Consider the following 27,337-nt stretch of genomic DNA (forward strand, 5'->3'; position numbering starts at 1 on the left):
TTTCTCCCTCAGGGCTGTGAAGGTCATTCTGCATCCTGTAGAGTTCAGTACAGGTCAGGGTCGGGGAACATCACATTCCTGTTTTGGTCTCACAGTCACTCTCGCTGTTGAGTTTAACATCGCACTGTGGCCTGGTGCCAACAGATTCTGCTCAGTAGCAGAACGTCTGGTTTGTCCTTTTCTCGGTCTTACCAAAAAGAGCAGCAAGGTCAGCGAGATCAGGGGAATTCTGACTGTGGCTGAGGAGAAACACATCATTTCCATGAAAACAAAACTTTAGTTGTCAGGCAAACACACACTTCTGGTCAAATCAGAGTCATTATCAGCTGTTACAGTCTTGATATCTGCAAATATCTGCAATCTTGATAGATGCAAATAGTGAATGTGTATATTCATATACTCCTGATAAGACCACAAGTTCTATTCCAGCTCCTGACTAAGGCTGAGCCATTCTCATCAAAGGGATGAATGCTGTGGGTGTACTACAAGGTTTCCATTGATACTGAAACTTTTTCTCACTAAAGAGGTGCTTCCTATTGAGATTTCTGAAACCTCAAGACTGGTTAACCGACTGAAATAATGACTTCTGTAAACATTTGTGCGTATCGCTGACTTTCCCGCGTGCCATCACAAGACGTTTCACACACTCTCACAAACACACTTCTTGACTGTTGAGTAATATTTTTCTATGGAACATTACGAAATGGGCTCTGCACAGCAAGATAACTTCCTGACTTGATGCTCCTTCCCCTAAAAATATGAAATTGACTGTGCTCAAAAACCATGCACACTGTGAAAAAATACCACACACTCCAGGACCTTTTTAATGTCATTTGACCTAAAAAAACTAGAAATCAAATACCAGATAGAAACATTTCATCTCTGAAAGAAAAAAACAAATCTATCTTCCATGACTTCTACGGCCCCTGCTGAATGCTGAAAACATGATAAATAGTTTTATATGCAAACATGTTGGTAAAGAATCTAATGATGAAATAACCTATAAAAAAAAGTACAAAAACACAAAGATGGAATTCCCCAGTTGTTTCGTCCTAACGGAAGTAAATAGGTATCAAATGTCTGAGGGGGGTGAGTCAAACTGAAACCTAGACCACATATAAAGTGTGTGTGTGTGAGGGGAGTCTGAAGGAGAGTCCAGCAGCATCACCAAGCTCACACGACCAAGGACACACACTCAAGTGAGCAGAGGACACTGTTGTGCCATTGTAGAAGGAAAGACGTCGTCTTACTCACAAACAGTAACTGAAATCTCTCTTTCCAGGTTATCAGTGACTAGTCATGGCTGCTGGATACAAACTCCTGTTCTGTGCCCTCCTCTTCTGCTGCATAACTGGTGAGTGTTGAGTTCAAACGTGGGTACTTTCTGTGGTAGACTGCATTGCGTTATCAAATGTAATGATGATAATCTTGTAATTATGTCAAACTGTGATTGAAATGATACTGTGGTGGAGATGCTACAACCATGCATTAATGAGGATGCAGATCAGGATTTTAGACAGGCAGGCAGGCAGGCAGGCAGACAGACAGACTGGCAGACAGGCAGGCAGGCAGACAGACAGACTGGCAGACAGACTGGCAGACAGGCAGACAGGCAGACAAGCAGACAGACAGACAGACAGACAGACAGACAGACAGGCAGGCAGGCAGGCAGGCAGGCAGGCAGGCAGGCAGGCAGGCAGGCAGGCAGACAAAGACAGGCAGACAGGCAGACAAACAGGCAGGCAGGCAGACAGATAGACTGGCAGACAGGCAGGCAGGCAGGCAAACAAAACAGATTTAGCTTTATCACTGTTCAGTAATATTCTGCGTGTGTGGGCATTACAAGGTCATTATGTGTGTGTAGATGTGTGTAGATGTGTGTTTGTAGATGTGTGTGTGTAGATGTGAGTGGGTGTGTTATGTAACAATCCGTGGTGCAACTCACTGCAGTGTTATAATGGTTACAGGTTAACTCCAGTGTTCTGGGAAAGCCCCAGACAGACTGAATGCATTATTGATTCTTTTCTGTTCTGTCAACATGAACATGATCGCTTAGTCCCTCACTACAACTCCACTGCAGTTGAAAGTTTGTGAAATATGTATGTACATGTGTAATACTGACTGTCCGTTATGCCTGTCTGTTACCTCCACTTTGTGTGTGTGTTTGTGAGTGTGTGTCTGTGTGAGTGTGTGTCTGTGTGAGTGTGTGTGCCAACAGATTAGGCAGAGGGAGTATTGCATATCTAGTTTTAGTAAACAACACAGTTCTCAGTCGCATCAGGTGTCAGGATTGTTAGGACCCAACAGAAGAGATTCAGTTCCCTTCACTGTCAGTCTTTTGTTGGAGGTGAACAAGCTGAGTGTGAGGTGTGACCCTTCACTAACCGCTGAGATCTTTCCTTCACCAGCTCCATGCATATCCAAATGAAGCACAATCTCAACATCTCTCCTTGTCCTGCATCCCTCTCCCTCCCTCCCTCCCTCCCTCCCTCCCTCCCTCCCTCCCTCCCTCCCTCCCTCCCTCCCTCCCTCCCTCCCTCCCTCCCTCCCTCCCTCCCTCCCTCCCTCCCTCCTTCCCTCCTTCCCTCCTTCCCTCCTTCCCTCCTTCCCTCCCTCCCTCCCTCCCTCCCTCCCTCCCTCCCTCCCTCCCTCCTTCCTTCCTTCCTTCCTTCCTTCCTTCCCTCCCTCCCTCCCTCCCTCCCTCCCTCCCTCCCTCCCTCCCTCCCTCCCTCCTTCCCTCCCTCCCTCCCTCCCTCCCTCCCTCCCTCCCTCCCTCCCTCCCTCCCTCCCTCCCTCCTTCCCTCCCTCCCTCCCTCCCTCCCTCCCTCCCTCCCTCCCTCCCTCCCTCCCTCCCTCCCTCCTCCCTCTCAGTGACTCAGGGCCAGATGGTGGTGGACTGCTGTCTGAAGGTGAGCGACCATGAGATCCCCAGACAGCTGGTGAGAAGCTACCAGCACCAGCACCGAGGCCAGGGCTGCTCACTGGATGCAGTCATGTAAGGACCTTGTGGGCTTGGTGCATGTTTAACATCAGAACATGGCCCATGCAGACTGTGACTGGATGGTTGTATTTGTAGCTTTGTGACCAAGAAGAACCGCTTCCTGTGTACCACACCTGACACGCCCTGGGTCAAAGACCTCATCAACCATGTGGACCACCTGACCAAGAAGTGTCGGAACAGCAACTTCCAGGTACACATACGACCCTTGACCTCACTGCTCACGAGCAAAACCAGGAAGAAACCTTCATTTAATCCAAAATGACATCCCCCAAACTAAATTTTAATTCAAGATTACATATAAATCCCACAAACCTCTAACACGTCATCGCGGTCTAGCCTCAAACCTCAAAAGCCACAAACATAGTTGAATCATCATGAGGAAGAGTTTTTGACTCAGCAGTATAAACAAAGATGAACCTTCCAGAGAAACTCTTACAGTAATGTGTCATCGCAAAACCACACAACAACATGGAACCACAAAATAACGGAACAGACAACTGCTGTTATAAGAAATTGACAGTTGTGAACAACATTTAAAGTTTTATAACTACCATGTAACTAAATAGCAATACCTGTATCAACTACTATATTTACATAGTGGTATCTAGCATGTTCTAAAATACTACTGTTATCCTAACCTCTGCTGTGTGTGTGTGTGTGTGTGTGTGTGTGTGTGTGTGTGTGTGTGCAGGGTAAACGCTGCAGGGGTCTGAAGCCATAGGCAGTCTGAGCCCGGCATCCCGGTCGATGAAGGAGGAGCATTCTGACTCCCACGGCCGACAGAATGAGATCTAAAATGTGATTCTTCTTATTCACCACTGAAGCACTTTCCTTCTGTTCCTAACCTGACATGAGTCCATGTTGTTACTTCGAAGTACAGATGTACATCTAGAAGTTATTGTCAGAGGCAGGACAATATAGGACACCATGATAGGCAGCTAATAACACAGTCCATTAGAACGGATTTCTTTAACTTTTTTGTTTTGTTACGTTTGTCAAATTGTATTTTTTTTACAGAACCTTTCAATAAAGAGATGAATTTAAAATCAATTCTACTTGTGTCCTCAGTGTGGGGAGGGTAAACTATATTCTCAAGTAAAGTAGAGGTGGTGCACAAACTTTCCCTTGTGGTAGCAGTGAATAGTAGAATAAGGAAGAAGTACTTGTGTTCTGTTTTCACACGTGTGTGCTGAGAAGCTTCGTGGTAACTTCTGTGGAAAAAGGAAGAAGGTAGAGAGAGAGTGTTGTTGGGAGAAAGAGATATGAAACAGACAGAGTTGACTGTGAGTGAAGGAGACAAAAAGACAGACAGAGGGAGGGAGAGAGACATGTTGACAGATGACCTTTTGATCGAGAGAAAGTGGAAGTGAATGTGAATCTCAACGAGTGAGTGAGTGTAAATATCAACAGTGATGCTCCACATTTGCACAGTGGTAATCAGAACCATAACCAGCATGGAGGTTTATGCCGCTGTTTTACTGACATTCATTCACCATGTCTGGATCACAGCTCCCAGCCATATACAGGGAAGTCTTCTCGGTAATCTTACAACTTACAGGAACACATTGAGCAACTGACTGCATATTTGTGCAAACTGCTATGGGTCCTGGGAAGTCCCGACTAACTTGAGAAATTTCCTCTTATACCATCCAATACCGACTGTACCTGACTGGGTGTGGAATCTCTTAAATGTTACCTCCTGCTTATGTAACCTGTAAGCTGTAACCAGCCCTAACAAGTAGGTGACACAATGGCAGAAGTACCTGTTGTGCTTGAAGGGTTTATACAGGGTCTAAACCAAGGCTCAAAAAGCCCTCCTGGGGCACCCTGGTAGCTCACTGGAGACATGTGCGTAGCATGTAGCATGTAGCATGTAGGCTGAGGCCTTCGCTGCATGTCTTCCCCTCCCTTTCCCACTCTCTGCCTTCCGTCTCACTGAAAACGGTTAACTGAAAAGGTGAACTGAAAAACTGAAACTGAACTGAAAAAACTCCCTTGGTAGACAAGGAAGTTACCGTGGGAAAAGCGGTTTAGGTGCCCCTCAAACACTTCCAGTGTTTCCTTTTCGTAAAGGGAAGTGTTTTCCAGGTTTGTGTGTTGCTGGCGGGGGGGCAGCTATATCTGTTACATTTAGTATTCATTAAAACACTCAGTATAAATTATTAGTGAATTATGAGTCTAAAATAACTGTTTTGTCTGTTCATATACAGTATATACCATTTATTAGATACTTACTGTTTAAACATTTCCATGTGTCACTCATTGTAAAAGAAACACCAAATGATCTGCAGTGCTTCTCCCTCCAGTCAGCGCCCACACCCCTGGGTAGAGTTCATGTTCCTGGGGTCTAGGAGACACCAAGATCCAGCACCACCATCCTGACCTCTAGCTAACCATGAGCGCTGGTTAGGAGCAGTATCCCCATATAGTGGCCGAATGAGGACTTGTTTCCCTTCATCCATCTGTGGTCTTTGAGCTTTGTCATTGTATATGTCATTTGCTGATGTCATAATCCTGGGCAAACACATGCTTTTGTAACGTCATCTAAATCACAGACTTCACTGTGTATCCATGGAGAAAAGCACCCACTATGCACCCAGTAGGGTTTGCTACAGACTTCCATGCTGTTCTTCAGGAACAGGAACATGTGACCGGAAACAGAGACGGACATGTGACAGGAAACAGTGTCAGCAGCATATGAATACAAGATGTACTGAGGGTAACAGACGAGGGAGTCGTTTGAACTGTGATCACAAGAGCACTTTGTTATTGTTAATAATGTCCATAGTAGGTTGTTAATGTCATACAGGTCATATAGCATTGGACACACACAGGGCAGCAGAGCCACTGCTGCTACAGGTACTGTACAAGCAGAAGCAAAGTGTCAGACAGAGGGAGACAGAGAGAGAGAGACAGAGAGAGAGACAGAGAGAGAAAGACAGAGAGACAGAGAGAGACAGAGAGAGAGAGAAAGACAGAGAGACAGAGAGAGACAGAGAGAGAGAGACAGAGAGACAGAGAGAGACAGAGAGAGACAGAGAGACAGAGAGAGACATAGAGACAGAGAGAGAGAGAAACCCCTTGCTACAACTGCACAAAAATACATTATCGCCGTGTAGACTTGTCCTTTGAACAAACCATGACTGTGGGAGAATGGGATTGAGCTAAGCTCACTGTACAGATGTTCAGCCAACACATTGAGTCTGGCAGGACACTGCAGTATGGCAAAAAATAATAAACATGTAACCAATCGGAACCAATGGATTTGAATTGTTCTTAATTGTTGATCAGTAGCTCCCATATGATCTCATATGATGAGGATGAGGATGTCATGAAGAGCAGAACGCGCTGGAACGTGCGTGTCGTTGCTCGTCAAGATCACTTCTTTCCTCACTCTGGCATTCAAACCAGAGTCCTCTGATTCTCTGACCGCAAACATCACCTCCGTAAAGACCTCTTTACCAGCTACGCCACACAAAAGATGACCGTTCGATGGTGCGGGTGGGCGGTATATATCTACTGAGGAGTGAGTTCATCCAGTCCCAATCATATTTACATGTACATAGACTACTGAGTGCGAACCTTCTCTCAGACTCTCCCATGGCCTGCTTCCAGGAAGTTAGCATCAAGGCTACCCGTCAAATCAAGGAACATTTGCAAACACATATAACTTCATTAATGTTAACAATCTCTATACTTTTCTTACAGAAATGAACCCTTCAAATAAACCATATTTACAGTTCATCAGTAACGTTGAGGCAATGTTAAAAAATTATATAAAAAGAAAAAAAAGAAAAAGGAAAACAAATGTCATTTTATTGAACTTACTGACTAGATTACCGTCTCAATGAAACCTCAAAGAAACGTTCGCTAGCCCGTTAAGTGGTGTATTATTACGAGGAAAGTCTTTCAGTAACGACCCTCAATAATCATCATCTAGGATTGCTCCCAGCGTTACGGTATATTTTCTGTACATCTCAGTCTGAACCTAAGGCCACATAGCACACCTGGACGTCACAGGTAACGTACACACCTGGACGTCACAGGTAACGTACACACCTGGACATCACAGGTAACGTACACAGCCAGTGAAGAACGGGTTGAGGTTCTCATCAGCTTCCACAAAACATCTTTAAACTCTTTATTTTCCAGAAACACACCTGAGGAGTCTGGTAGACGCTGTGGGGGAAAGGGTACCCCAGGGTTAGGGCCGTTAACAGGGACAAGGCAGGTCACAACCACCAAACACCTGTCAAATACCTCGACCAAACACCTGTAAAACAACTCCCAAACTATGTTGCTTTCATTAGACATCCTTCTCTCTGTATCCATCCCAACCATTCACACGCATATCTAAATACATTATATAACTCTTCAATAAATAAACAGAACTCACCACATGTGTAAGTCATATATGCACGTATAGTATGTATGTCAGAATTAAATACACAAGTCCACTGCAGCTGGAAGCCGATTCGCCTGTCTTGGTTTGGTTGTGGGGGCTGAGGGGAGGAGTCTGGAGTCCACAACTATGTTGTCTCCTCACATGCGCAACAGTCCTCTGCCTGTGATTGGTCGGTTTAACCTGGCAGTCACCCAAACACTGCAACTGAAGAGAGGGAGAGACAGGTTCCACTTGCTTCTGTTTCGTCCATCCAATGGTTGGCATGGCAGCAAGCGTGAGTAACAATGATGAGAAGATGAAAGAAGCTGAAAGCGTGTATCTGGTTGCCCCTCAGAGCACCGGCCCTTCAGACCCCTTACAGGACTTTTCACACTACATCTACTGGAATTTATCTTTTGTTATGTAAACCAACTGTCATCCTAAGACTATTCTATAAAGGGTTTAGAGAACTCTGGGTGAATGACTCGAGAGTTGCTTGCTCAGTTTGTTCTTGTGATCGCGAAGCTGGATGTTTAGGATTAGCTTAGCATTGTTGTAGCACAGCCGGGTGAGGGGCTTGGCGTCCACAGCATGATAAAGCACAGCTAGGTATGGTGTGTGTGTATATATGTATATACACTATATACATTTAATATGGTTCCTTGCTTTGTATCACTCTATCAAAAAGAATCTGACGGACAGTTTGAGACCTCTGAGAGCTGTGCAGAGCAGAGTCTTCCAGGTCTGTGTGTGTGTGTGTGTAAGTGTATGTGTGTGTGTTCACGCGTGTGTGTGTATTTGCGTCATCTCTTTGGATGAGTGCATGCTTGAGAGGAACTCTCCTCACAGGTGCAAGTGTGTAGTCGTGCCTGCATGCGTTCCTATGTGGACACGTTCCTATGTGGACACGTCGCATCCTGCAGTAGAGCACATCACATCCTGCAGTAGAACACATCACACCCAAACATCTTAAACATCTGTAGGAGTCTCGAATCCAACGACTACATCATCCAGACTGTCTCTTTCTCTTCCCCTCTCAGGCGCTTCCGTGTTCCCTTCAACCTCTCCCCTCCCCTCCTCCCTCCCCTCAGTGCGGGCCGCCATGGGGGGGGGCCCGGGGGGTCCCCCAGGCTGCGGAGCGTCACGTAGATGAGGGGCACCAGGCCACAGCTGGCCCCCAGGGAGCAGAGCAGCCAGTCGGAGTCGGGCTGGGCCAGCACGCGGAGGACGTCTCCCTTGTGGAAGCTCAGCTGGCCTGGCTGTGTGGCGATGTGGTGACACAGAGCCCTAACCTCACTGGGGGGGAGGGAGGGAGAAATGGAGAGAGAGAGAGAGAGAGAGAGAGAGAGAGAGAAAGAGAGAGAGAGGGAGAGAGAGAGGGATAGAGAGAGAGAGAGAGAGAGAGAGAGAGAGAGAGAGGGAGAAGGAGAGGGAGAGAGGGAGAGGGGGGGGGAGGGGGGGGAGAGGGAGGGAAGGAGGGAGAGATGGAGAGAGAGAGAGAGAGAGAGAGAGAGAGAGAGAGAGAGAGAGGAGAGAGAGAGAGAGAGAGGGAGGGAGGGAGAGAGAGAGAGAGAGAGAGAGAGAGAGAGGGGGGGGGAGAGAGGGAGGGAAGGAGGGAGAGGATGGAGAGAGAGAGGTAGGGGGGGAATTGAGATATGGAGAGAGAGAGAGAGAGAGAGAGAGAGAGAGAGGGGGGGGGGGGGAGGAGGAAGTGAGATATGGAGAGAATGAGACAAAGAATGAGTTCAGTTTGACTTCCATTCTAACAGCAGCACCAATTAGTCTCAGTATAAGGGTTAAGTATCTTAACGTTGGCCAGTTTGTTACCATGGAGACTTGGTCTCTGCAGCTTGTGCTGTCTGAGGTTGCGGGGGAGGAGCTTTGCTGTCGAGGGGAGGGGCTGAAGGCTCCACCCTCCTCCCTGACCCCGCCCCCACAGTCTGGGCCACCAGGTCCAGAACAGACCTGTCCAGACTCAGCCATCCGGACGGCAGCCTGGTAAGGACAAACACAACCGGAAAATAAACTCTCTCTCTGTTTCTTAACTTTAAATAGCTTGTTCTCAGGACTAGTCTGTCTATATCTGACAGTGTTGTGAGGACTGATAAGCGTATTGGTCATTATAAATTACATTGAAAGACAACCTCAGATCATGGTCTAAATATATGTAATAGTGTGTCATCTATCTGTGAGAAAGTTAGAAGTTTGCTTTACAGCATGCAGTCTATGCTGTTACTTTGAAGAGACTTATAAATGAATTATCTCATCATATATACCTTATAAATGAATCATCTCATCATCATATACACCTTATAAATGAATCATCTCATCATCATATACACCTTATAAATGAATCATCTCATCATCATATATATACCTTATATATATATATCATCATATACATCTTATATGTATTTCTAACTCACCTGCTTCTTTGAGTCTTGGCTTGCCTGGAGTGTTCTGCTCTGGGTGAGGAGCCCATGCTGGAGCCGAACAGCCGTCCCCAGCGCATGCCCTGGGAGTGGGCCTGGTCCTGGGGCCGGCCGGAGGAGGGCTGGTCCTGGGGCGGGGCGGAGGAGGGCTGGTCCTGGGGCGGGGCGGAGGAGGGCTGGTCCTGGGGCGGGGCGGTGGAGGGCTGGTCCTGGGGCCGGCCGGAGGAGGGCTGGTCCTGGGGCGGGGCGGTGGAGGGCTTGGCCCCTGGGGGCCCCTGGAGCTTCTCCTGGCAAAGGACAGAGTCCGGAGGGCTGCCCATCCACGACCTCCTCCCCCCACTCCCCGCAGAGTCAGCGCTGCTGCTCCTCTTCCTGGGCTCCTCCCCTTCCGGTCTGGACTCCGCCCCCTCCACCACGCCCTCCCTCGTGGGCGGGAGCTGGCTGGCTCGCCTCTCGGCCGACTTCTTCCTCTTCTCACTCCGGGTGAACTTCGACCCCTCTGCTGATTGGTCAATGTAGACCTGGGAGGACTGCATAAGCTGGTACCACCATCCTGCCTGGCGCTCCTGTTTCTGACGCCCCTCCTCCGACACCCCCCTCTCTCTGTCCTTCTTCTTCTCTCCATCCCTGTCGTCCTGGTGACTCTCTCCACCCACTCCCTTCACTCTCGGCCCGGCGGATCCTCTCTCCCTCCACAAGGTGGAGATCCCTTCCTCTACGTCCACCATTGGCTGCTTCCATACAAGTTCCGCCCCGATGGAATCCATCCCGCCTCCGTCTTTGGCAAGCTCCTCCCCCTGCCCCACCCCCTCCATCCTGCTACCCGCCCCCTCCATTCTTGGCAATGTCCCCTCTCGTCTCAGCTCCGCCCTCTTCCTCTTCCCAGCGCCAGACTCCACCCCATCGACCACGGGCGTGCCCCACCCCCTCATGAGCTGAAAGGTGGAGCGAGCTGATTGGTCGGCGGAGCAGAGCAACTCCTTTCGTCGCAGGTGGTCCTGCCCCTTCTGCAGGAGGCGGGGCTCGAACAGGAAGTCTAGGTGGAAGGGGAGGAGCGACAGGGGCTGCAGGAGGAGCAGCAGCTCCTGGAACAGCGGTTGGCACGGCCCCTGCGACAGTGGCAGGAAACCCCACGGCTGGTAGTGAACCGCCAAGATGTCTGATAGGGGGAGAGCAGTGTGAACAGCAGCACGACCCAAAAAGCATGATGCCAAGGGACAGTTACTATAGGTATAACACAACAGTTACTGTAGGTTTTACACAACATTACTATAGGTAGTACACAACAGTTACTATAGGTAGTACACAACAGTTACTATAGGTAGTACACAACAGTTACTATAGGTAATACACAACAGTTACTATAGGTAGTACACAACAGTTACTATTTGTATCACACAACAGTTACTGTAGGTTTTACACAACATTACTATAGGTATTCTTATGTAGCTGCATGGTAGGTATTGTAACCTGAATGTAAAGTGTTGCCAAATACAGTGTTAATGTGGAAAGACGAGAGGCTTCAGAGTCATCAGATGTCTCACCTTCATGAGTGTGAAGATGGTTGAACCAGAACTCCAGCGACCTCAAGCTGAGAGAGCAGGAGAAAGGAGTCACTCCCTGAGTTGAGAGAAGCTTTTTCTACAATGTTTTTTCAACCCTTTTAAACTTTATTGCCTCAACTTTTTTCTAAAATATTTTGTCAACATTTCTAATTTTTTTATTTTTTCTTTAAAAACTGTTTTTTTTATTGTTGCCTTCTGAGCTAGAGAGAGGGAGGCAAAATAGAGAGTGACAAGGAGAGGGAGGTGGAGGGAGGGAGAGGGGAGAGGGATGGAGAAGAGAGAGGAGAGAAAGCAGACTCACTTGAGGAGACCGAAGATGAAGGCGTTGAGCCTCATGCTGTGGCTGCTGAGCTCCGAGTACTGGCTCACTTTAGAGAACAAGCTGTGTAGTACACGCGTGGACGGGCCTGGGAGCAGACAGACAGACAGACAGACAGACAGACAGACAGACAGACAGACAGACAGACAGACAGACAGACAGACAGACAGACAGAGAGACAGACAGACAGAGACAGACAGACAGACAGACAGACAGACAGACAGACAGAGAGAGAGAGAGAGAGAGAGAGACAGACAGACAGACAGACAGACAGACAGACAGACAGACAGACAGACAGAGAGACAGACAGACAGACAGAGAGACAGACAGACAGAGAGAGAGATAGAGACAGACAGGTCAGGTCAGGTCAGTACTATAATACCCCTCACTCCAACCCAACCCACCCCACCCCAACCTCCAGCCCCCCCTACCCAGCTGTGTGGAGGCCTCCACCAGGCTCCAGGGCTGGTTGCGACGCTGGCCGATGATGAGGTCCAGGACGTGGGGCTTGAGGCCGTCCTGCAGAACCCCCCGCAGGGCCGGACACAAGTATTTCAGGATGAGGTGGCCCACGTTGGGACTCACCCAGCTGTTCCCCAGCTTAGCCTGGGGGGGTGGGGAGCATAGAGGAGGAGAGAAGAGAGAGGAAGAGGGAGGAGGAGAGAGGACGAGAGAGAGGAGGAGAGAGGAGGAGAGAGGAGGAGAGAGAGAAGGAGAGAGAGGAGGAGAGAGGAGGAAAGAGAGGAGGAGAGAGAGAAGGAGAAAAGAGAGAGGAGGAGAGATGAGGATGAAAGAAGGACGTATACTCTTTTGAAACAGATGTACATCATCTATATGTACATTATATATTGAATACATCATCTACAGTCTGCTCTCCTACAGGGAGGTAAGAGGTACATACCTTGACATCTGGATCACGACTTGTCCCAAAGTGAGCAACAATCAGATCTATTGCAGTGTTGATGGCTTTGACCAAACCTAGAGAGAGAGAGAAAGAGAGAGAGGGAGAGAGGGAGAGGGGGAGAGGGGGAGAGAGAGAGGGAGAGAGAGGGAGAGAGAGAGAGTAATAAGGAAGTTGATTATGACAGAAGCCCCTGATGGGTAAATACCCTCTCTGAGGTAACTGGAACACAAGTCCGCTGGTCTCTTTCATCTAATGGTAATCTCCCTCTTCTCTCTCTCCTTCTCTCCCTATCTCCTTCTCTCTCTCTCCCTCTCTCCTTCTCCCTCTTCTCTCTCTCTTTCTCTACTACTCCCTCTCTTTCTCTCCCTCTCTCTATATCTCTCTCCCTCTATCTTCTCTCCCGTCAAACAATGCTAATCCATCCTTTCTTCTCTGCCTCTCTTGATTGATCCAGCGTGTGATCCTGGCCCCAGGATGGATACACCACCCAGCTGATGCAGCCTGGATACACCACCCAGCTGATGCAGCCTGGATACACCACCCAGCTAATGCAGCCTGGATACACCACCCAGCTGATGCAGGCTGGATACACCACCCAGCTGATGCAGCCTGGATACACCACCCAGCTGATGCAGGCTGGATACACCACCCAGCTGATGCAGCCTGGATACACCACCCAGCTGATGGATGGATACACCACCCAGCTGATGGATGGATACACCATGAACCCCAGAACCAGCACACACACACACACACACCTCTCATCTGCTGCAGGTCGACAGAGATCTCGGAGGAGGAAGAGGAGGAGGCGTCGGGGGATAGACAGAACTCCTCTGGGGGGCGCTCTGCCAGGGAGAAGTAGTCTGGCAGGTAGTCACTGTAGTACTGCTGCAGCTGCTTTACTGAAGGCCCTGCTGACACACACACACACACACACATACACACACGAGTAACTTATCTAGATCCACAACCAAATGTACATGATTTCACACAGAGCAGCAGTTGTGAGCAAATTACTAGCTACTTGTAAATTACTAATTACTAAATAAGTCTAACACACACACACACACACTCATTCTACAAGCCCCATGATGCCTCTCTCTCTTTCACCCGTAGACACACACACAGTGGCCAGATCAGCACCATTGAAGCGGCTAGAGGTTGCTGGGAAGTCAAACACGTTGCGGCGGGCGTGGCGGCTCCTGGCCCCACCCCCTGCCCTGTGGGGATCCAGGTGGCCTGCCCTCTCCACCCCCAGAGGGTTTCTACGGCGATACTCTCGCCATTTGAGAGCCTGGGGAGAGAGATGATGGGCTATGGAGGAGGTGGAGGAGGTGGAGGAGGTGGAGGAGGTGGAGGAGGTGGAGGAGGAGGCGGAGGAGGTGGAGGAGGAATAGGGTGAATATTGAAGGACAAACAGGAAGGATAGAAATGGAGAAGGAGCATGATAAAGGTGGGGGAAGGAAAAGAGATTTAATGATGGGTTGGCAGGGAAAATAAGGAGATATGGAGGAGGAGGTTTATGGTTAGATGGAGGGAGGGAGAGGTCGAGGAGAGAGAGGTGGTGAAAAAGTCAGAGAGACAAAGATGAGTCAGTGAAAGAAGAACAGGAATGTAAAGAAGGAAGTCAATCAGAGCAGCAGGATAAGAAGTTAGGGTGTGGCTCTTAGCCTCTGTGTGTGTGTGTGTGTGTGTGTGTGTGTGTGTGTGTGTGTGTGTGTGTGTGTGCGAACGGTTCAATGACTCATAGGTACAGTTTCTGCCAGTCTGTGTGTGAGCGCCACAAACAGAAATAGACCAACTGTGTCACGAGCCACACCACCACGACCATGACACACCCTGTCAGGCATATCTCTGGACACCTACCGTGGTGCTGGCGGGGTCCTTGACTGTGCTCGGCCTGTTCTGACACATGGGGCCCCCCAGGGCTGATGCAGGCGCTGGGCAGCGCCCCCCGCTGGTACCCCTGGACAGGGGGCAGAGAGGGGGGCACCTCTGCCTGGGACACACCCAGCAGAGAGGGGGGGGGCAGGGCAGCGGCCGTCTGGGCATGAGGGGAGCGGGGGCAGGAGAGGCAGAGGGGGGGCGTGGGGCTAGGGGTGCAGGTGGAGCAGGACCCCGAGCTGATCGCCCCCTGTAGGCGGACGGGGGAGTAGCTCCCAAGAGGAGAGGGCCGGACCGAGCCAGGGGGGGCCACCGCCGCCGCACCCGAGCAGCGAGGCCTGTCCTGGGGCTCGTCGGCTTCCTCATACCCCTCCGGACCTCCAGAGCCCCCGGAGCCGGAGCGGGCCTGCATCCCAGACACGTAGCCTGTGAGCAGGGGCAGCAGGGGCTTGGGCTGGGGCCTGGAGAACTGGTGGTGGAAGGTGAAGGGCTGGATGGGGAGGGAGGTGGGACGCTGGTCCTTGCTGTAGCGCACCACGGCCGGGCAGCAGTCTGGAGAACAGGACAGAGAGCCTGGAGGGAGACAGGGAGGGAGGAAGTCATGGGAGGAGAGAGAGAGGGAGAGAACAAGAGATAGAGTGAGGGGTGAAGAGAGAGGGAGAGAACAAGAGATAGAGTGAGGGGAGAAGAGAGAGGGACATCATGAAAGAGAGAAAGGAAAGAGCAATGGAGAATTGGAAGGACAATGACAGATGAAGGGGCAGATGGAGAGAGGGATGGAGGAAGGAAGAGAGAAGAGGACAGAGAATTCGAGCAGAAGACAGAAAATAAGACACACAAGGTCAGAATAGGTCTTTTCATTTTCTTACAGCTCCCTTCTCAACAATCCTCCAGCTCTCTGTATTTTCACATACAGTATTCTCCTCTTAAAACCTAAATCTTCAAATCCGTCAAAATTATGAACATTCAAAAAGAAGCCGATTAGTAACACCAAGGGGGAGTGTCCAAAACAAACAAACAGAAAAAGTGCCGTCATGATTCAACAGTCAACAGTTATTATTACAAACAGTCGCTGTAAGACACAGGGTGTGTTGTGACAGGCAGACAGACCAACACACACACACACACACACACACACAGACACACACAGAGAATACACCTGCAGTACTGCGTCACTGTCCTACTGCACAAACAGCCGCACTAGAAGAGCCTCTTCTCTCTGAGTGTGTGTGTGTGTGTGTTAGCCTGTTTCAGTCTGTCAGTGTTTGTACGCATGTGTGAACGTGTGTGTTCAGTGTGTTTTTCTGTGTGACGTTGGAGACATTGCGCAAGCTGTTTGTCTCCCCTGGCCAGCTCATAAGTGTCACTGGAGCTGGGTGCAGGGACCCTGTCAGCCACCAGGGGCAGTGCTGAGCTGGGTGCAGGGACCCTGTCAGCCACCAGGGGCAGTGCTGAGCTGGGTGCAGGGACCCTGTCAGCCACCAGGGGCAGTGCTGAGCTGGGTGCAGGGACCCTGTCAGCCACCAGGGGCAGCGCTGAGCTGGGTGCAGGGACCCTGTCAGCCACCAGGGGCAGTGCTGAGCTGGGTGCAGGGACCCTGTCAGCCACCAGGGGCAGCGCTGAGCTGGGTGCAGGGACCCTGTCAGCCACCAGGGGCAGCGCTGAGCTGGGTGCAGGGACCCTGTCAGCCACCAGGGGCAGCGCTGAGCTGGGTGCAGGGACCCTGTCAGCCACCAGGGGCAGCGCTGAGCTGGGTGCATGGACCCTGTCAGCCACCAGGGGCAGCACTGAACTGCATGACAGAATCAGAGCCAACACACCCTGGACTGATCTCAGACAGACTTCTCTCTTTCACAGACTGAATATCTCTCGCCCATGTACGCCACACACTCACACCCATGCACGGCTGTTCCCACCCCATCTCCCTCTCCCCCTCTCCCTCTCTCTCTCCCTTTCCCTCCCTCCCTCCCTCCCTCCCTCCCTCCCTCCCTCCCTCCCTCCCTCCCTCCCTCCCTCCCTCCCTCCCTCCCTCCCTCCCTCCCTCCCTCCCTCTCCCTCTCCCTCTCCCTCTCCCTCTCCCTCTCCCTCTCCCTCTCCCTCTCCCTCCCTCCCTCCCTCCCCCTCCTCCTCTCCTATTTCATGGGTGAATCGATTAGCCTCCTCAGGCCTGCTCACCCCGAACACAACCCACATCATAACCCATCAAGTGCTTCTCTCCAGACCAATGTGCCTCTCAATGCAGGAATGCAGAATGAGCAATAACAATTCCTGCAGTATACAGTTGCCTACCTAACTTCTCAAAACAGCCAACATCTTTTATCCTACACTGTATTCCAGGATTAATGAATAACTCACACGCAGGAATCGACTCCATTACGAAATGAAGTCCTGTTGTGCTTAGATTATAAAGTGTTTAAATCAGAGTTATGCTATGGATGAACCTGGCTACCTCTTTAGACTATCCTCTTCCTCAGAGCGCTGAAACCTCCCCCCTTCATCCCTCCATCCGCCTCACACACACACACACACAAACTTTCACACACGCGGTTCGTTCACCTGTTAAGGTGTCCACCTGGTTCTGGTCCTAGCTGTGTGTGTGTGTGTGTGCGTGAGGTGCACATACACAGTCTGACACTAACATGGTGCGAGAAGTTATTAATGATCAACCACCTACAGCTACCTTTGACCCTCCCATGACACAGGAAGGAAATACTTCTTACGTAATCAGTAGAAAGGAATGCCAGCTCATTCATTTCTGTTTAACTTACAAGGGAGTATTACTACTGTGCATTGTACATTGTACTTCAATGTTAAATCATCCCTATCTGTCTTAATACCATTTATCTAGAAACAGTAAATATGGAACTCAATTCGAGACATTGATTTAAAAAGGAGACTGGTTTCAAGAACCCTGGATCATTTATTTTAAACTCATAGCAGTCAAGCCTTTAGGGTCATTTAGTGATACCAGTCTAGTGGTTAGGTCCTGATTAGTCCTGTTTTGCCTCCCTGCCTCCAGTCTACCTTCCTGCCTCCAGTCTACCTTCCTGCCTCCAGTCTGTACTCCTGCCTCCAGTCTGCCTCCCTACCTCCAGTCCTGGAGCGTGTCTCCCGGGCCTCGGTGCTCCCCTGGCTGTAGCAGCGTGTGAGGGGGCAGGGGGGCGGGGTGGAGCCCGGGTCCAGCTGCTGTGCCGGGGGGGAGGGCTCAGCCGAGGAGGGGGCGGGGGGACCGGAGGACAGGGGGTCTGTCCCCGTCCTCAGCAAGGGCAAGGCCCCGGTCCGGCGCTTGCAGCGGGCCATCTCAGCGAAGGAGGTGACCCTGAGGGGCGTGGCCTGGCCGAGGGCGTGGCCTGCGCCCTCGCTCAGACGCATGGGGCAACTCAGCATGCGCTCCAGAGGGCCCAGCCCGGGGGGCGGGGCATGGGCCAGGCTGCGGTCGTAGCTACGGGAACGGGTATGCCCCCCGGAGACCCCGCCCCCGATGTCGGCACGGCAGCCAATGGGAGGGGAGATGTTAACGTACACCTGACCCTCGATCACACCTGGGGCTGGAGCACTACTGGCCAAGTCTCGCTTTGCCCTGCTCACTTCCTCTTCCTCCTCCTCCTCTTCATCACGCTGAGGACAGAAACACAGAACAGGTATGGGATAAGGCATCACACAACATACTGCATAGCTACTGTGTATATTTACTGTGATGTTTCAGAGTACTGTGTCAACACACCGGCCCATCACAAGCAGCTGAGCCACGCATACTGAACAGAAACTCCACGCATACACCCCCCCGCCTCAGACGACAATAGAACATTCCAAGTCTCCTCACACCACCTCACTTCCTCTCTTTCTCCTTTGTGGAAAGAACATTTGGGGCCAAGATAGAAATATTACATCTGAAACAGAATACCCTACTCCTGATATGGCGTAAGAGACTGTCCATGTCGTTTTGACATGACACACATCGACTGAGGGAATCTAGCACTGCTTAGAATCACCTAGAACCTCCCTCGGTCTCCTCCTACCTTCGGTGACTGTCGGTCCTCATCTTCCTGGTCTTCCTCCCTGGCCCCGCCCCCCTCCTCGGCTTGGTGTCTGAACAGGAAGTACTCTGTGGGGGTGGGGCTCTCCTTGCTGTGCTCGTCAGAGCAGCTGGTGACGGACGAGGCCACAGGGCTGGGCGAGGACTGGGACGAGAGGTCACAGGTCACCAGCTTGTAGTAGTTCTGGGTGGCCACCACCAGCCTGGCCTGGCTCTGCAGGCAGGACCCTGCCTCCCCCGACTTCTGGTAGGAGTTGCAGTTGTCGTCCAGGTCCAGCACCCCCTGGTGCTGCGCGGAGCAGGTGCAGGGGGAGGTGGTGGAATGGGGGGTCTCGTGGAGATAGACAGGAAGGTTGTTGGAGGGGCAGGGGGCATGCTGGGGCTGGGGGGGATCGGTGGGGGAAGTGTGGAGGTCCAGGTAGAAGGCCCCGCCCCCATGGCAGCTGCCCCGCCCCCCACCCGGCTCTGAGACACAGGAGTGCTGAGCGGAGCTGTTGAGGTTGGGCGAGGGTCCAGGCCCTACTTTGGTGGGGACGCTGTTGTTCATTTTGTTGAAGATGGCGCTGAAATTAACCAGCACGCCGTCAGAGCTGTTGCAGGACGAGTCGCTGCCGTAGCCCAGCTGGCAGTCTGAGTAGGGCTCTGTGAAGTCGGGATGTTGGGGGCACGTCCGGGATGGTCTGCAGGAGCAGCGAGGCGCAGAGCAGCTGGAGGAGCAGGAGCCTGTCTTGGGATGGTCCTCCTCTTCCTCCTCCTCCTCCTCCTCGCCCCACTCCTGCTCCCCGCAGTCCATCGACATGTTGGAGCCGCTGCTGCCGTGGCGACGCTGGCTGTCCAATCCCAGCAGGTCCAGGGTCTCCAGGTGGGCAGAGAGGTCGGAGGTCGTTCCGCTGAGAGACTCCCGGCTGCTGGACCCCCAGGGCTTTCCCAGAGTGCCGTGCAGCAGGAAGGGCTCGGGGTGGAACCCCAGGTCGTGGAGGTGGAAGGGAGGCACCCCGTCGTCGAGGGTGGAGTTGGCATTGCCGTGGAGATGGAAAGAGGAGTCCTCCAGGTAACCGTTGAGGTTGTCTCCGTCGTCCTCCTCCTCGTCCTCGTCGTCCTCAGCGTTAAGCAGGAAGGGGTTGTGACGGAGACGGTTGCCGTGGTTCCTGGGCTTTGTCCTGGGCAGCGTGTGAGCCGTGATTGGCTGATCCCCCGAGTTGGACGATGTGTAGGATGAGTCGTCGCTGGCCGTGCTCCCTCCCCTCCCCCCTCCCCTCCCCCCTCCTCCTCCTCCTCCTCCTCCAGGCCGGCAGGAGGCGTGGACCAGGCTGCTGTAGAGCAGCGCCTCCCTCTGCAGCACGTCTCTCTCGGGCAGGGAGGTGGTGCGGCTGAGGCCCAGGTTCTCCGGGGGGCTGAAGGGGTTGCTCCTCCGCAGCGACCCCCCGCAGCCCCCCTGCCGTCCCCCCGACACCTGGCAGTGGACCAGGGGGATGTGGTGCACAATAAGGGTCTCCCCGGACAACTTGGAGGGGCTGTCCATGGTCCTCCCCGGGTTCTGTTGGTGGGCTACTGGGGGTGGGGGAGGCTAGGGGCCTGAGGCTGGGGCTGGGGGAGAGGTGAGGCTGGGGGAGAGGTGAGGGGACGCTGGGAGGAGAGAGAGGTGTAGCACAGGGCCAGGAGGTGTTGAGGTTGTAGGATCAGACGGAGGCCAGGCCCAGGGCTGCAGGGCCCGGGATGTGGGAGGAGAGGATGGGCGAGTCCAGCCTGGGGTCAGAGAGGAACATCTGGAGGGAGAGGGAGGGAGGGAGAGGATATTAACACACAACTATGCATCCCTCAAACGTTCGCTCACGCACACACACCAGACACACACAGACACGCACACACCAGTATCTCCACACCTACGGAGTCAAAAGTATCCATGAAAAAAAACATCCATCATTTGTTGTTAAACAGCGAGAGGCACCATGCAGCAGTGAGTGTGGAGGAGATAGAGAGAGGTGAGGTGAGGTCTGTTAACTACTGCAGCAAGACACACTACTGACTGCAAAACAGACCTATGAGATCATCATCTAACTATAAAGGCAAGAATCTGTCTTGGTCTGTGTGTGTGTGTGTGTGTGTGTGTGTGTGTGTGTGTGTGTTTGTGTGTGTGTGTGTGTGTGTGTGTGGGGGGGGCATTGTATGAAGTAGAAATTTGAAGCAACAAACACCAATAGAACACTGTGGCTATACGACCACAAATATGTAATATTTCTGATCGTACAGTACCAGACAACATTTTGGACACATTTTCCCATTCAATTGTACAGTATATATATTTATGTAAAATTAGAACCAGCTCAGGCAGACATTTTAAGTTAAGCCTTTTTAAGGTTGCTGGTTGTCTAAACACGAGCACAAGGTGACAGAAATACGACAGCAAAGTGATGTGGTAAATGAACTGGATACATCTCGGCTCTCTCATCAACACTTTAGATTAAAGTTTAGAAGCAGCAGATTATGCTGATCCAACAGCTGGGATACTCACAAGGTACTCATACAGTAACCATGGATACCGTAATGATGTTAAATGATGGAGGCTGAAATACAGTGCCCTCCAAAAGTATTGGAACAGTGAGGCCAATTCCTTTATTTTTGCTGTAGACTGAAAACATTTGGGCTTGACATCAAATAATGAACGTGAGACCAGAGATCAACGTTTCAGCTTTTATTTCCAGGTATTTACATCAGGATCTGATGCACAACTAAGAAAATATCACATTTTGTTTGAATCCACCCATTTGTCATGTGATCAAAAGTATTGGAACAGATATACTTAAAACATATTTAAGTGAATAAGACTTAATATTTAGTTGCAAATCCTTTGCTTTCAATAACTGCAGCAAGTCTGTGACCCATTGACGTCACCAAACTTTTGCATTCTTCCTTTTTGATGCTTTCCCAGGCTTTCACTGCAGCCTCTTTCAGTTGTTGTTTGTTTTGTGGGGTTCCTCCCTTCAGTCTCCTCTTAAGCAGGTAAAATGCATGCTCTATAGGGTTTAAGTCTGGAGATTGACTTGGCCAGTCTAATACCTTCCATTTCTTGCCCCTGATGAACTCCTTTGTTGTTTTGGCAGTGTGTTTTGGGTCGTTATCTTGCTGCATGATGAAGGCTCTGCCAATCAGTTTGGTTGCATCTTTCCTTAAATTGGCAGACAAAATGTTTCTGTAGACTTCCGAGTTCATTTTGCTGCTGCCATCATGTGTTACATCCTCAATGAAGATTAATGAGCCCGTCCCAGAAGAAGCCATGCAAGCCCAAGCCATGACATTACCTCCACCGTGTTTCACAGATGAGCTTGTGTGTTTGGGATCATGAGCAGTTCCTTTCTTTCTCCAAACTTTAGCCTTTCCATCACTTTGGTAAAAGTTAATCTTTGTCTCATCAGTCCATAAAACTTTGTCCCAGAATTTTTGAGGTTCATCTCTGTACTTTTTGGCAAATTCCAGCCTGGCCTTCCTATTCTTCTTGCTAATGAGTGGTTTGCATCTTCTGGTGTAGCCCTTGTACTTTTGTTCATGAAGTCTTCTGCGAACAGTAGATAGTGATACCTTCACTCCTGCCATCTGGAGGTTGTTGCTGATCTCACTAACAGTTGTTTTAGGGTCTTTCTTTACAGCTCTCACAATGTTTCTGTCATCAACTGCTGATGTTTTCCTTGGTCTACCTGTTCGACGTCTGTTACTTAGTACACCAGTAGTTTTCTTCTTCTTCAGGACATTCCAAATGGTTGTACTGGCTATGGCCAATGTTTCTGCAATGGCTCTGATTGATTTTCCATCTTCTCTAAGACTCACAATTGCTTGTTTTTCACCCAAAGACAGCGCTCTGGTTTTCATGTTGTTTTCACCTCTGAATAAAGTCTGCATAGACAAAACCTATCTTACCCAATCTGAACCTGAGTGTAGACATTCAGTGGTATTTATTGATTGAATAATGTATGTAATAGGACACACCTGGGCAACAAAACACACCTGTCAGTCACATGTTCCAATACTTTTGCTCACGTGACAAATGGGTGGGTTCGAACAAAAAGGTGATATTTTCTAATTTGTGCATCAGATCCTGATGTAAATACCTGGAAATAAAAGCTGAAACGTTGATCTCTGGTCTCACGTTCATTATTTGATGTCAAGCCCAAATGTTTTCAGTCTACAGCAAAAATAAAGGAATTCGCCTCACTGTTCCAATACTTTTGGAGGGCACTGTAGCTCTGGGGAGAGAGGAACTGAGAAGGGAGAGCGTTCTACTCTCACTAGGCTGTCCAGCAGAACCGCAGGTGATGACACACACAGCCAGGGAATATCTGGGATTCAGCCTTCTAAAATCATAAATGACTTGTATAGTTTCCTAAATCAATCTGTTTCCAGACACACACATCCAGGCCTCTGGGTTGGTCCTGTATTTCCCATGACTCACTAGTCTCTCTCTAGAAGTCCCCTTACCCTGTCTACTGCTCTCTGAGGGAGGGAGGGAGGGAGGGAGGGAGGGAGGGAGGGAGGGAGGGAGGGAGGGAGGGAGGGAGGGAGGGAGGGAGGGAGGGAGGGAGGGAGGGAGGGAGGGAGGGAGGGGGGGGGGGGAGGGACAATAAAGAGAGAAAGAGTTCTCTACCGGAAATCCTGCTGGAAGATCCGGAGAAAAAGAAAGAAGGGGGTCATGTCACACAGACACACACACACACAGACACACACACACACAGACAGACACACACACACACACACACACACACAGACAGAATGTTAGGAAAGGGAAAGCAGCACCCACCAGGGTGAGGGAAAACAGCCCCACCTTCAAGAAAAGGATCAAGACGCACTTGTTCCGGGAACACAACGGCACTTAGGAACGATTGGCTGGACCTGATGTTAGTTTCCCCCAGGATCACAATGACTTTATTGAGAGACTTGTTGCTCTTGTTGGTTTGTTGTAACTGTCTTTAAGTTATTGTACTCGCTGTGAAATATAATATTGTTGCTTGCTTTGTCCACACGTGCACCTTTGAGGTTCTTGCTGTTTGATTGTAACTTGTATGAACAAGTTTGATTGTAACTTGTATTGTAACTTGTACTACATGCTCTTATTGTTCTTCCCTTTAGGACTTATTTGGTCTCACAATGTATGCTTCATGTTTGGCTACCCGCAATGTTTGGGGCTATCTTGTTATGATCAGTGACCTATGCACTTTTGTAAAACTCTCTCATGGAATTCGCTTTGGATAAAAGCGTCTGCTAAATGAATAAATGTAAAATGTAACAAAGGACATCCTGCTAGGCCGCGCCTCCTCCCTCTTACATCATCATGACCACATTCCAAGAGGAAGGCAGGATGGGAGGGGAGGGGAGCACTGTCGAACCAGAGATGTACCACCCAACAGATATCATACAATTCACATTACGCTTGAGTAAAACTATCACTAGTTTAAAAAGACAAGTTCTCATCTACTCCTGATCATCTCCTTTTTCTACGTCTCCTCCAGTTGGTCTCACTCTCTTCATGGATTCTAGTCAAGCAGGAAACAACCATGGGAAAATAAAGGTTTAATTCAAAAGTCTGAAAAGTATGAAACCGTCCTTGGCCTCAAAATCCTGCATTCAAGATAACTACTGTAGGTGCTAACTTGGGAGTGACTGTTTGCCTGACCCAGACAGTAGAGATAATAATAGGTCATGTTGTCAGGCAATAGAACAAGTTCAGACCAAGCCAGTGAATCACAGCCTGGCTGGGTCAGACACAGACACAGTGTCCAGCAGTCTGACAGCAGTGTGGACGGGCTGGGTCAGACACAGACACAGTGTCCAGCAGTCTGACAGCAGTGTGGACGGGCTGGGTCAGACACAGACACAGTGTCCAGCAGTCTGACAGCAGTGTGGACGGGCTGGGTCAGACACAGACACAGTGTCCAGCAGCCTGACAGCAGTGTGGACGGGCTGGGTCAGACACAGACACAGTGTCCAGCAGTCTGACAGTAGTGTGGACGGGCTGGGTCAGACACAGACACAGTGTCCAGCAGTCTGACAGCAGTGTGGACGGGCTGGGTCAGACACAGACACAGTGTCCAGCAGTCTGACAGCAGTGTGGACGGGCTGGGTCAGTAGCGTCAGAATCCACAGCCTCCTTCAAACACACACCACAAGTTGACCAGAACTGTCCCAGACAGCCAGAAAACTGTCTTTCTACCCACACAGTAAAGTCCTGTGCATGGATACGGTTATTTAAGGGTTGAACAGCCAGACAGGGAACCAGCCGTGAGGCATATGTAAGGTTATTCAGAGCAGACCATGTCTAAACTAACTCCAGGAAAATTAATCCAGCAAGAATTCACTTCTGTGACTTGTTTTGAGAGTCCAACGCAACAGATTCAACCAATCACTAACACTGGCTCACAACGATGTGAGATCGGAAACGCATCAGTGATTGTGCTAACTCCAACTCTGCAGACAGGAAGTTATGTAAGAGGAGACACATCCCCAGATGTGCTCCTGCAGCTGCTGTCTGCTCTGAGCAGCGGCCAGAACACCAATACGCAACCTGCTAGCAGCCTCAGATGGACACGCTCTTAAAACACACACACACACTCTAAACACACACTCTCTCTCTAAACACACACTCTCTCTCTCTCTAAACACACACGCTTCAGATTCTATTTCACACATTATTGTAGGCTGTCTCGTGAAGCAATGTAGCTGCAGTATCATCACACACAACTGCAACTTACAGACCTTGGCCGGGTTTCCCAGATTCGTTAAGAAGCTCTTAACGCTAAGAGCGTCTTAAGAACGTTCTACGGGCGCTCTCAAACGCTCTTAGAACGTTCTTAAGAAGATCTTAGAGTTAAGAGCTTCTTAACGAATCTGGGAAACCCGGCCCTTGTCTCTCGGGTATCTCTCTCAGACAGTCAGTTTAGAAGCACTACACATGGGCGTCCATCTCAATGTTTAACAATAACAGATCAGCCATGTTCTTCCTGCCCTGATAACCCCCCTGATAACACACACACACACACACACACTGACGGACAAGTGAGTGTGATCAACTCCCTCAGTGTGAACATGTAACACGGGTGTTCCCTTGTCGTGTTCCCTTGTCAGAGTGAGAAGAGAAGCAGACTGGACTCTCAGGTGTGTGTGCATGTCTTCCTGTCAGCTGAAGAGCTTTACCTCTCAGACCTGTGGATGATCAGGTAAGAGCTTAACTTAAAGAGCACACGTGCTCGCACGTACCTACACACACCCTTCCTGAAGGCCTTAATATTGTCCTGTGATATCAAGTCAAGTTTATATCAATTTATTTGATTGTCTTTAAATAATTTAATATTGTTTTAATTAGCGTGTTTAGCAGAAAACAAAGATAAACATCTTGATTTTGTTTCCAAGAGGCCACTCTTAGGCACTCGTAATTTCTTAACTCTATCTAAATATCCTGGAGAGCTGAAATCGAGATTCACTGTACGAGTGTCAACCTGATGTATGGATAGATTTCACACTAAGGGAAGCGATCGTAGAAAGCCTACAATCTTCTTAACCATTGACCTTTTTTGTGATTAACGTAATTGTATTGACTGGCTACAGGCTATGCAACAGTCTGGCTAGAATGTTCCTTAGCAGTGACAGTCTGTGGGGAAAGATCGCTTACGTAACGAGAGAACAAGCGACACATCTCTAGTGACTGCTCCCGGCTGCTTCTCAGCCCAAAACTGGCTCAAGCAGTTAGCATAGCATCAGGCGAAGCACACTGACAAGACTACTGCAGGCCGATAACAGATAGTAAAACGTCTATAGTCACTCATGACAGCTGATGTCCGCTTTTTTATAATTTGAAGTGTGTAGGCCTATATGGTTGACGCCGATAAACCCTGACCTAAATCTGTTTGTTACATCGAATAACGTAATTAAAATGTACGGCTCGGTGTATGAGCTTGCGCAACACAACACTGCTGCCCTACAGCCTGAAAGCGGCCCGAGATCGATGTGGTGGCATCGATGTCATACACACAGATGCCGTGTGTGGCAACACCAAACGGGTGATTCCCTGACCGTATTCAGGACTGTAAACATTCAGGTAAATGGACCTATCCTAACATCCATATGTTCAGCCTTGGCAACACAACACACACAACCCCAGGAGGATGTCAAGATGACTGTTACCTTCAGCGCTCGCTACGGCCTTTGTTCTACGCGAAGTGCGACATGCTACCCCATAACCTATTTGTCATTTCGAAGGACATAATTCATTAGTAATTAATCCATATATTAGGCTATTTGTAGGAGAGTTATACAACAGCCAGGACGTTTTATATTTGGCACACGTGAAGATAAGATACAAATACCCTATTGTTTTTAACGGGTGCACTGACACTGTTTTTGTCGCCAATAAACAAATGAGTCTATCAGTGTATTCTATAGATCAGAGAATGTGTTCAATCAACTGCATTGTCAGTGAAAACATTTGGAAGCCTACGTTATTTAGCATTGCTGCATCTAAACCGTTAGCGGTAATGTCAGCATCATTTCTCCACACCCGATGCGATGCTGGTAACGCAACTCAGCAATTCTCTCCTTTCTCCTTCTAAAGCCCTTTTTATTTTAAATACCCCCAGAAAACGTTGAACTCACGTTGACTCAGGTGACAAACGTTATTGCCACTTCAGAAGTATCCACTTATGTCGAGTTCTAGCTGCATTATGCAAATAATCCTTACCACTGGGAATGTGTTTTTCTGTCCGGGTGAAGCGATGCAGCCTGCATCGGGGAACGCAGTGACTTGTACAGGGGCTGGACCGAGCTGTTACGT

At 49.9% G+C, this 27,337-nt stretch overlaps 2 protein-coding genes across 4 annotated transcripts; one reads left to right on the top strand and one right to left on the bottom strand.

Annotated features, from left to right (window-relative positions):
* Positions 1-1,089: 1,089 nt before the first annotated feature.
* Positions 1,090-4,051, top strand: LOC124464849 (C-C motif chemokine 19-like). The gene is made up of 5 exons (XM_047016727.1): positions 1,090-1,199; positions 1,283-1,354; positions 2,872-2,995; positions 3,077-3,191; positions 3,693-4,051. The coding sequence occupies exons 2-5, from the start codon at positions 1,300-1,302 to the stop codon at positions 3,720-3,722; spliced, it is 324 nt and encodes a 107-aa protein (XP_046872683.1). The 5' UTR covers positions 1,090-1,199; positions 1,283-1,299; the 3' UTR covers positions 3,723-4,051.
* A 1,177-nt stretch (positions 4,052-5,228) lies between these two features.
* LOC124464848 (AP-4 complex accessory subunit RUSC2-like) lies at positions 5,229-27,337 on the bottom strand. Of its 3 annotated transcripts, XM_047016723.1 has the most exons (13): positions 27,160-27,337; positions 18,509-20,291; positions 17,579-18,107; positions 14,472-15,062; positions 13,749-13,919; positions 13,364-13,516; positions 12,603-12,679; positions 12,133-12,307; positions 11,684-11,789; positions 11,362-11,408; positions 9,812-10,976; positions 9,213-9,380; positions 5,229-8,681 (listed from the first exon to the last, which is right to left on the bottom strand). In XM_047016723.1, exons 2-13 carry the CDS (start codon positions 20,045-20,047, stop codon positions 8,387-8,389), a joined length of 5,016 nt encoding a protein of 1,671 aa, XP_046872679.1. In that variant the 5' UTR covers positions 20,048-20,291; positions 27,160-27,337; the 3' UTR covers positions 5,229-8,386. The 3 variants fall into 3 exon arrangements, with proteins under 3 accessions (XP_046872679.1, XP_046872680.1, XP_046872681.1); XM_047016724.1 differs by lacking the exon at positions 13,749-13,919 and having other exon boundaries at positions 5,230-8,681; positions 13,364-13,519; XM_047016725.1 differs by lacking the exon at positions 13,749-13,919 and having other exon boundaries at positions 5,230-8,681; positions 27,160-27,336.

The sequence above is a fragment of the Hypomesus transpacificus genome, unplaced genomic scaffold, assembly GCF_021917145.1.
Source record: "Hypomesus transpacificus isolate Combined female unplaced genomic scaffold, fHypTra1 scaffold_42, whole genome shotgun sequence".
NCBI classification, from domain to species: domain Eukaryota; kingdom Metazoa; phylum Chordata; class Actinopteri; order Osmeriformes; family Osmeridae; genus Hypomesus; species Hypomesus transpacificus.

Coding starts and splice junctions, on each gene's coding strand:
- LOC124464848 (XM_047016723.1), bottom strand. CDS start 20,047: ATGGACAGCCCCTCCAAGTTGTCCGGGGAGACCCTTATTGTGCACCAC. Junction 18,108..18,508: donor AGGACCGACAGTCACCGAAG/GTAGGAGGAGAC, acceptor TTCTGTCCTCAG/CGTGATGAAGAGGAGGAGGA. Junction 12,308..12,602: donor GTCGTGATCCAGATGTCAAG/GTATGTACCTCT, acceptor CCACCCCCCCAG/GCTAAGCTGGGGAACAGCTG.
- LOC124464849 (XM_047016727.1), top strand. CDS start 1,300: ATGGCTGCTGGATACAAACTCCTGTTCTGTGCCCTCCTCTTCTGCTGC. Junction 1,355..2,871: donor CCTCTTCTGCTGCATAACTG/GTGAGTGTTGAG, acceptor CCTCCCTCTCAG/TGACTCAGGGCCAGATGGTG. Junction 2,996..3,076: donor TGCTCACTGGATGCAGTCAT/GTAAGGACCTTG, acceptor TTGTATTTGTAG/CTTTGTGACCAAGAAGAACC.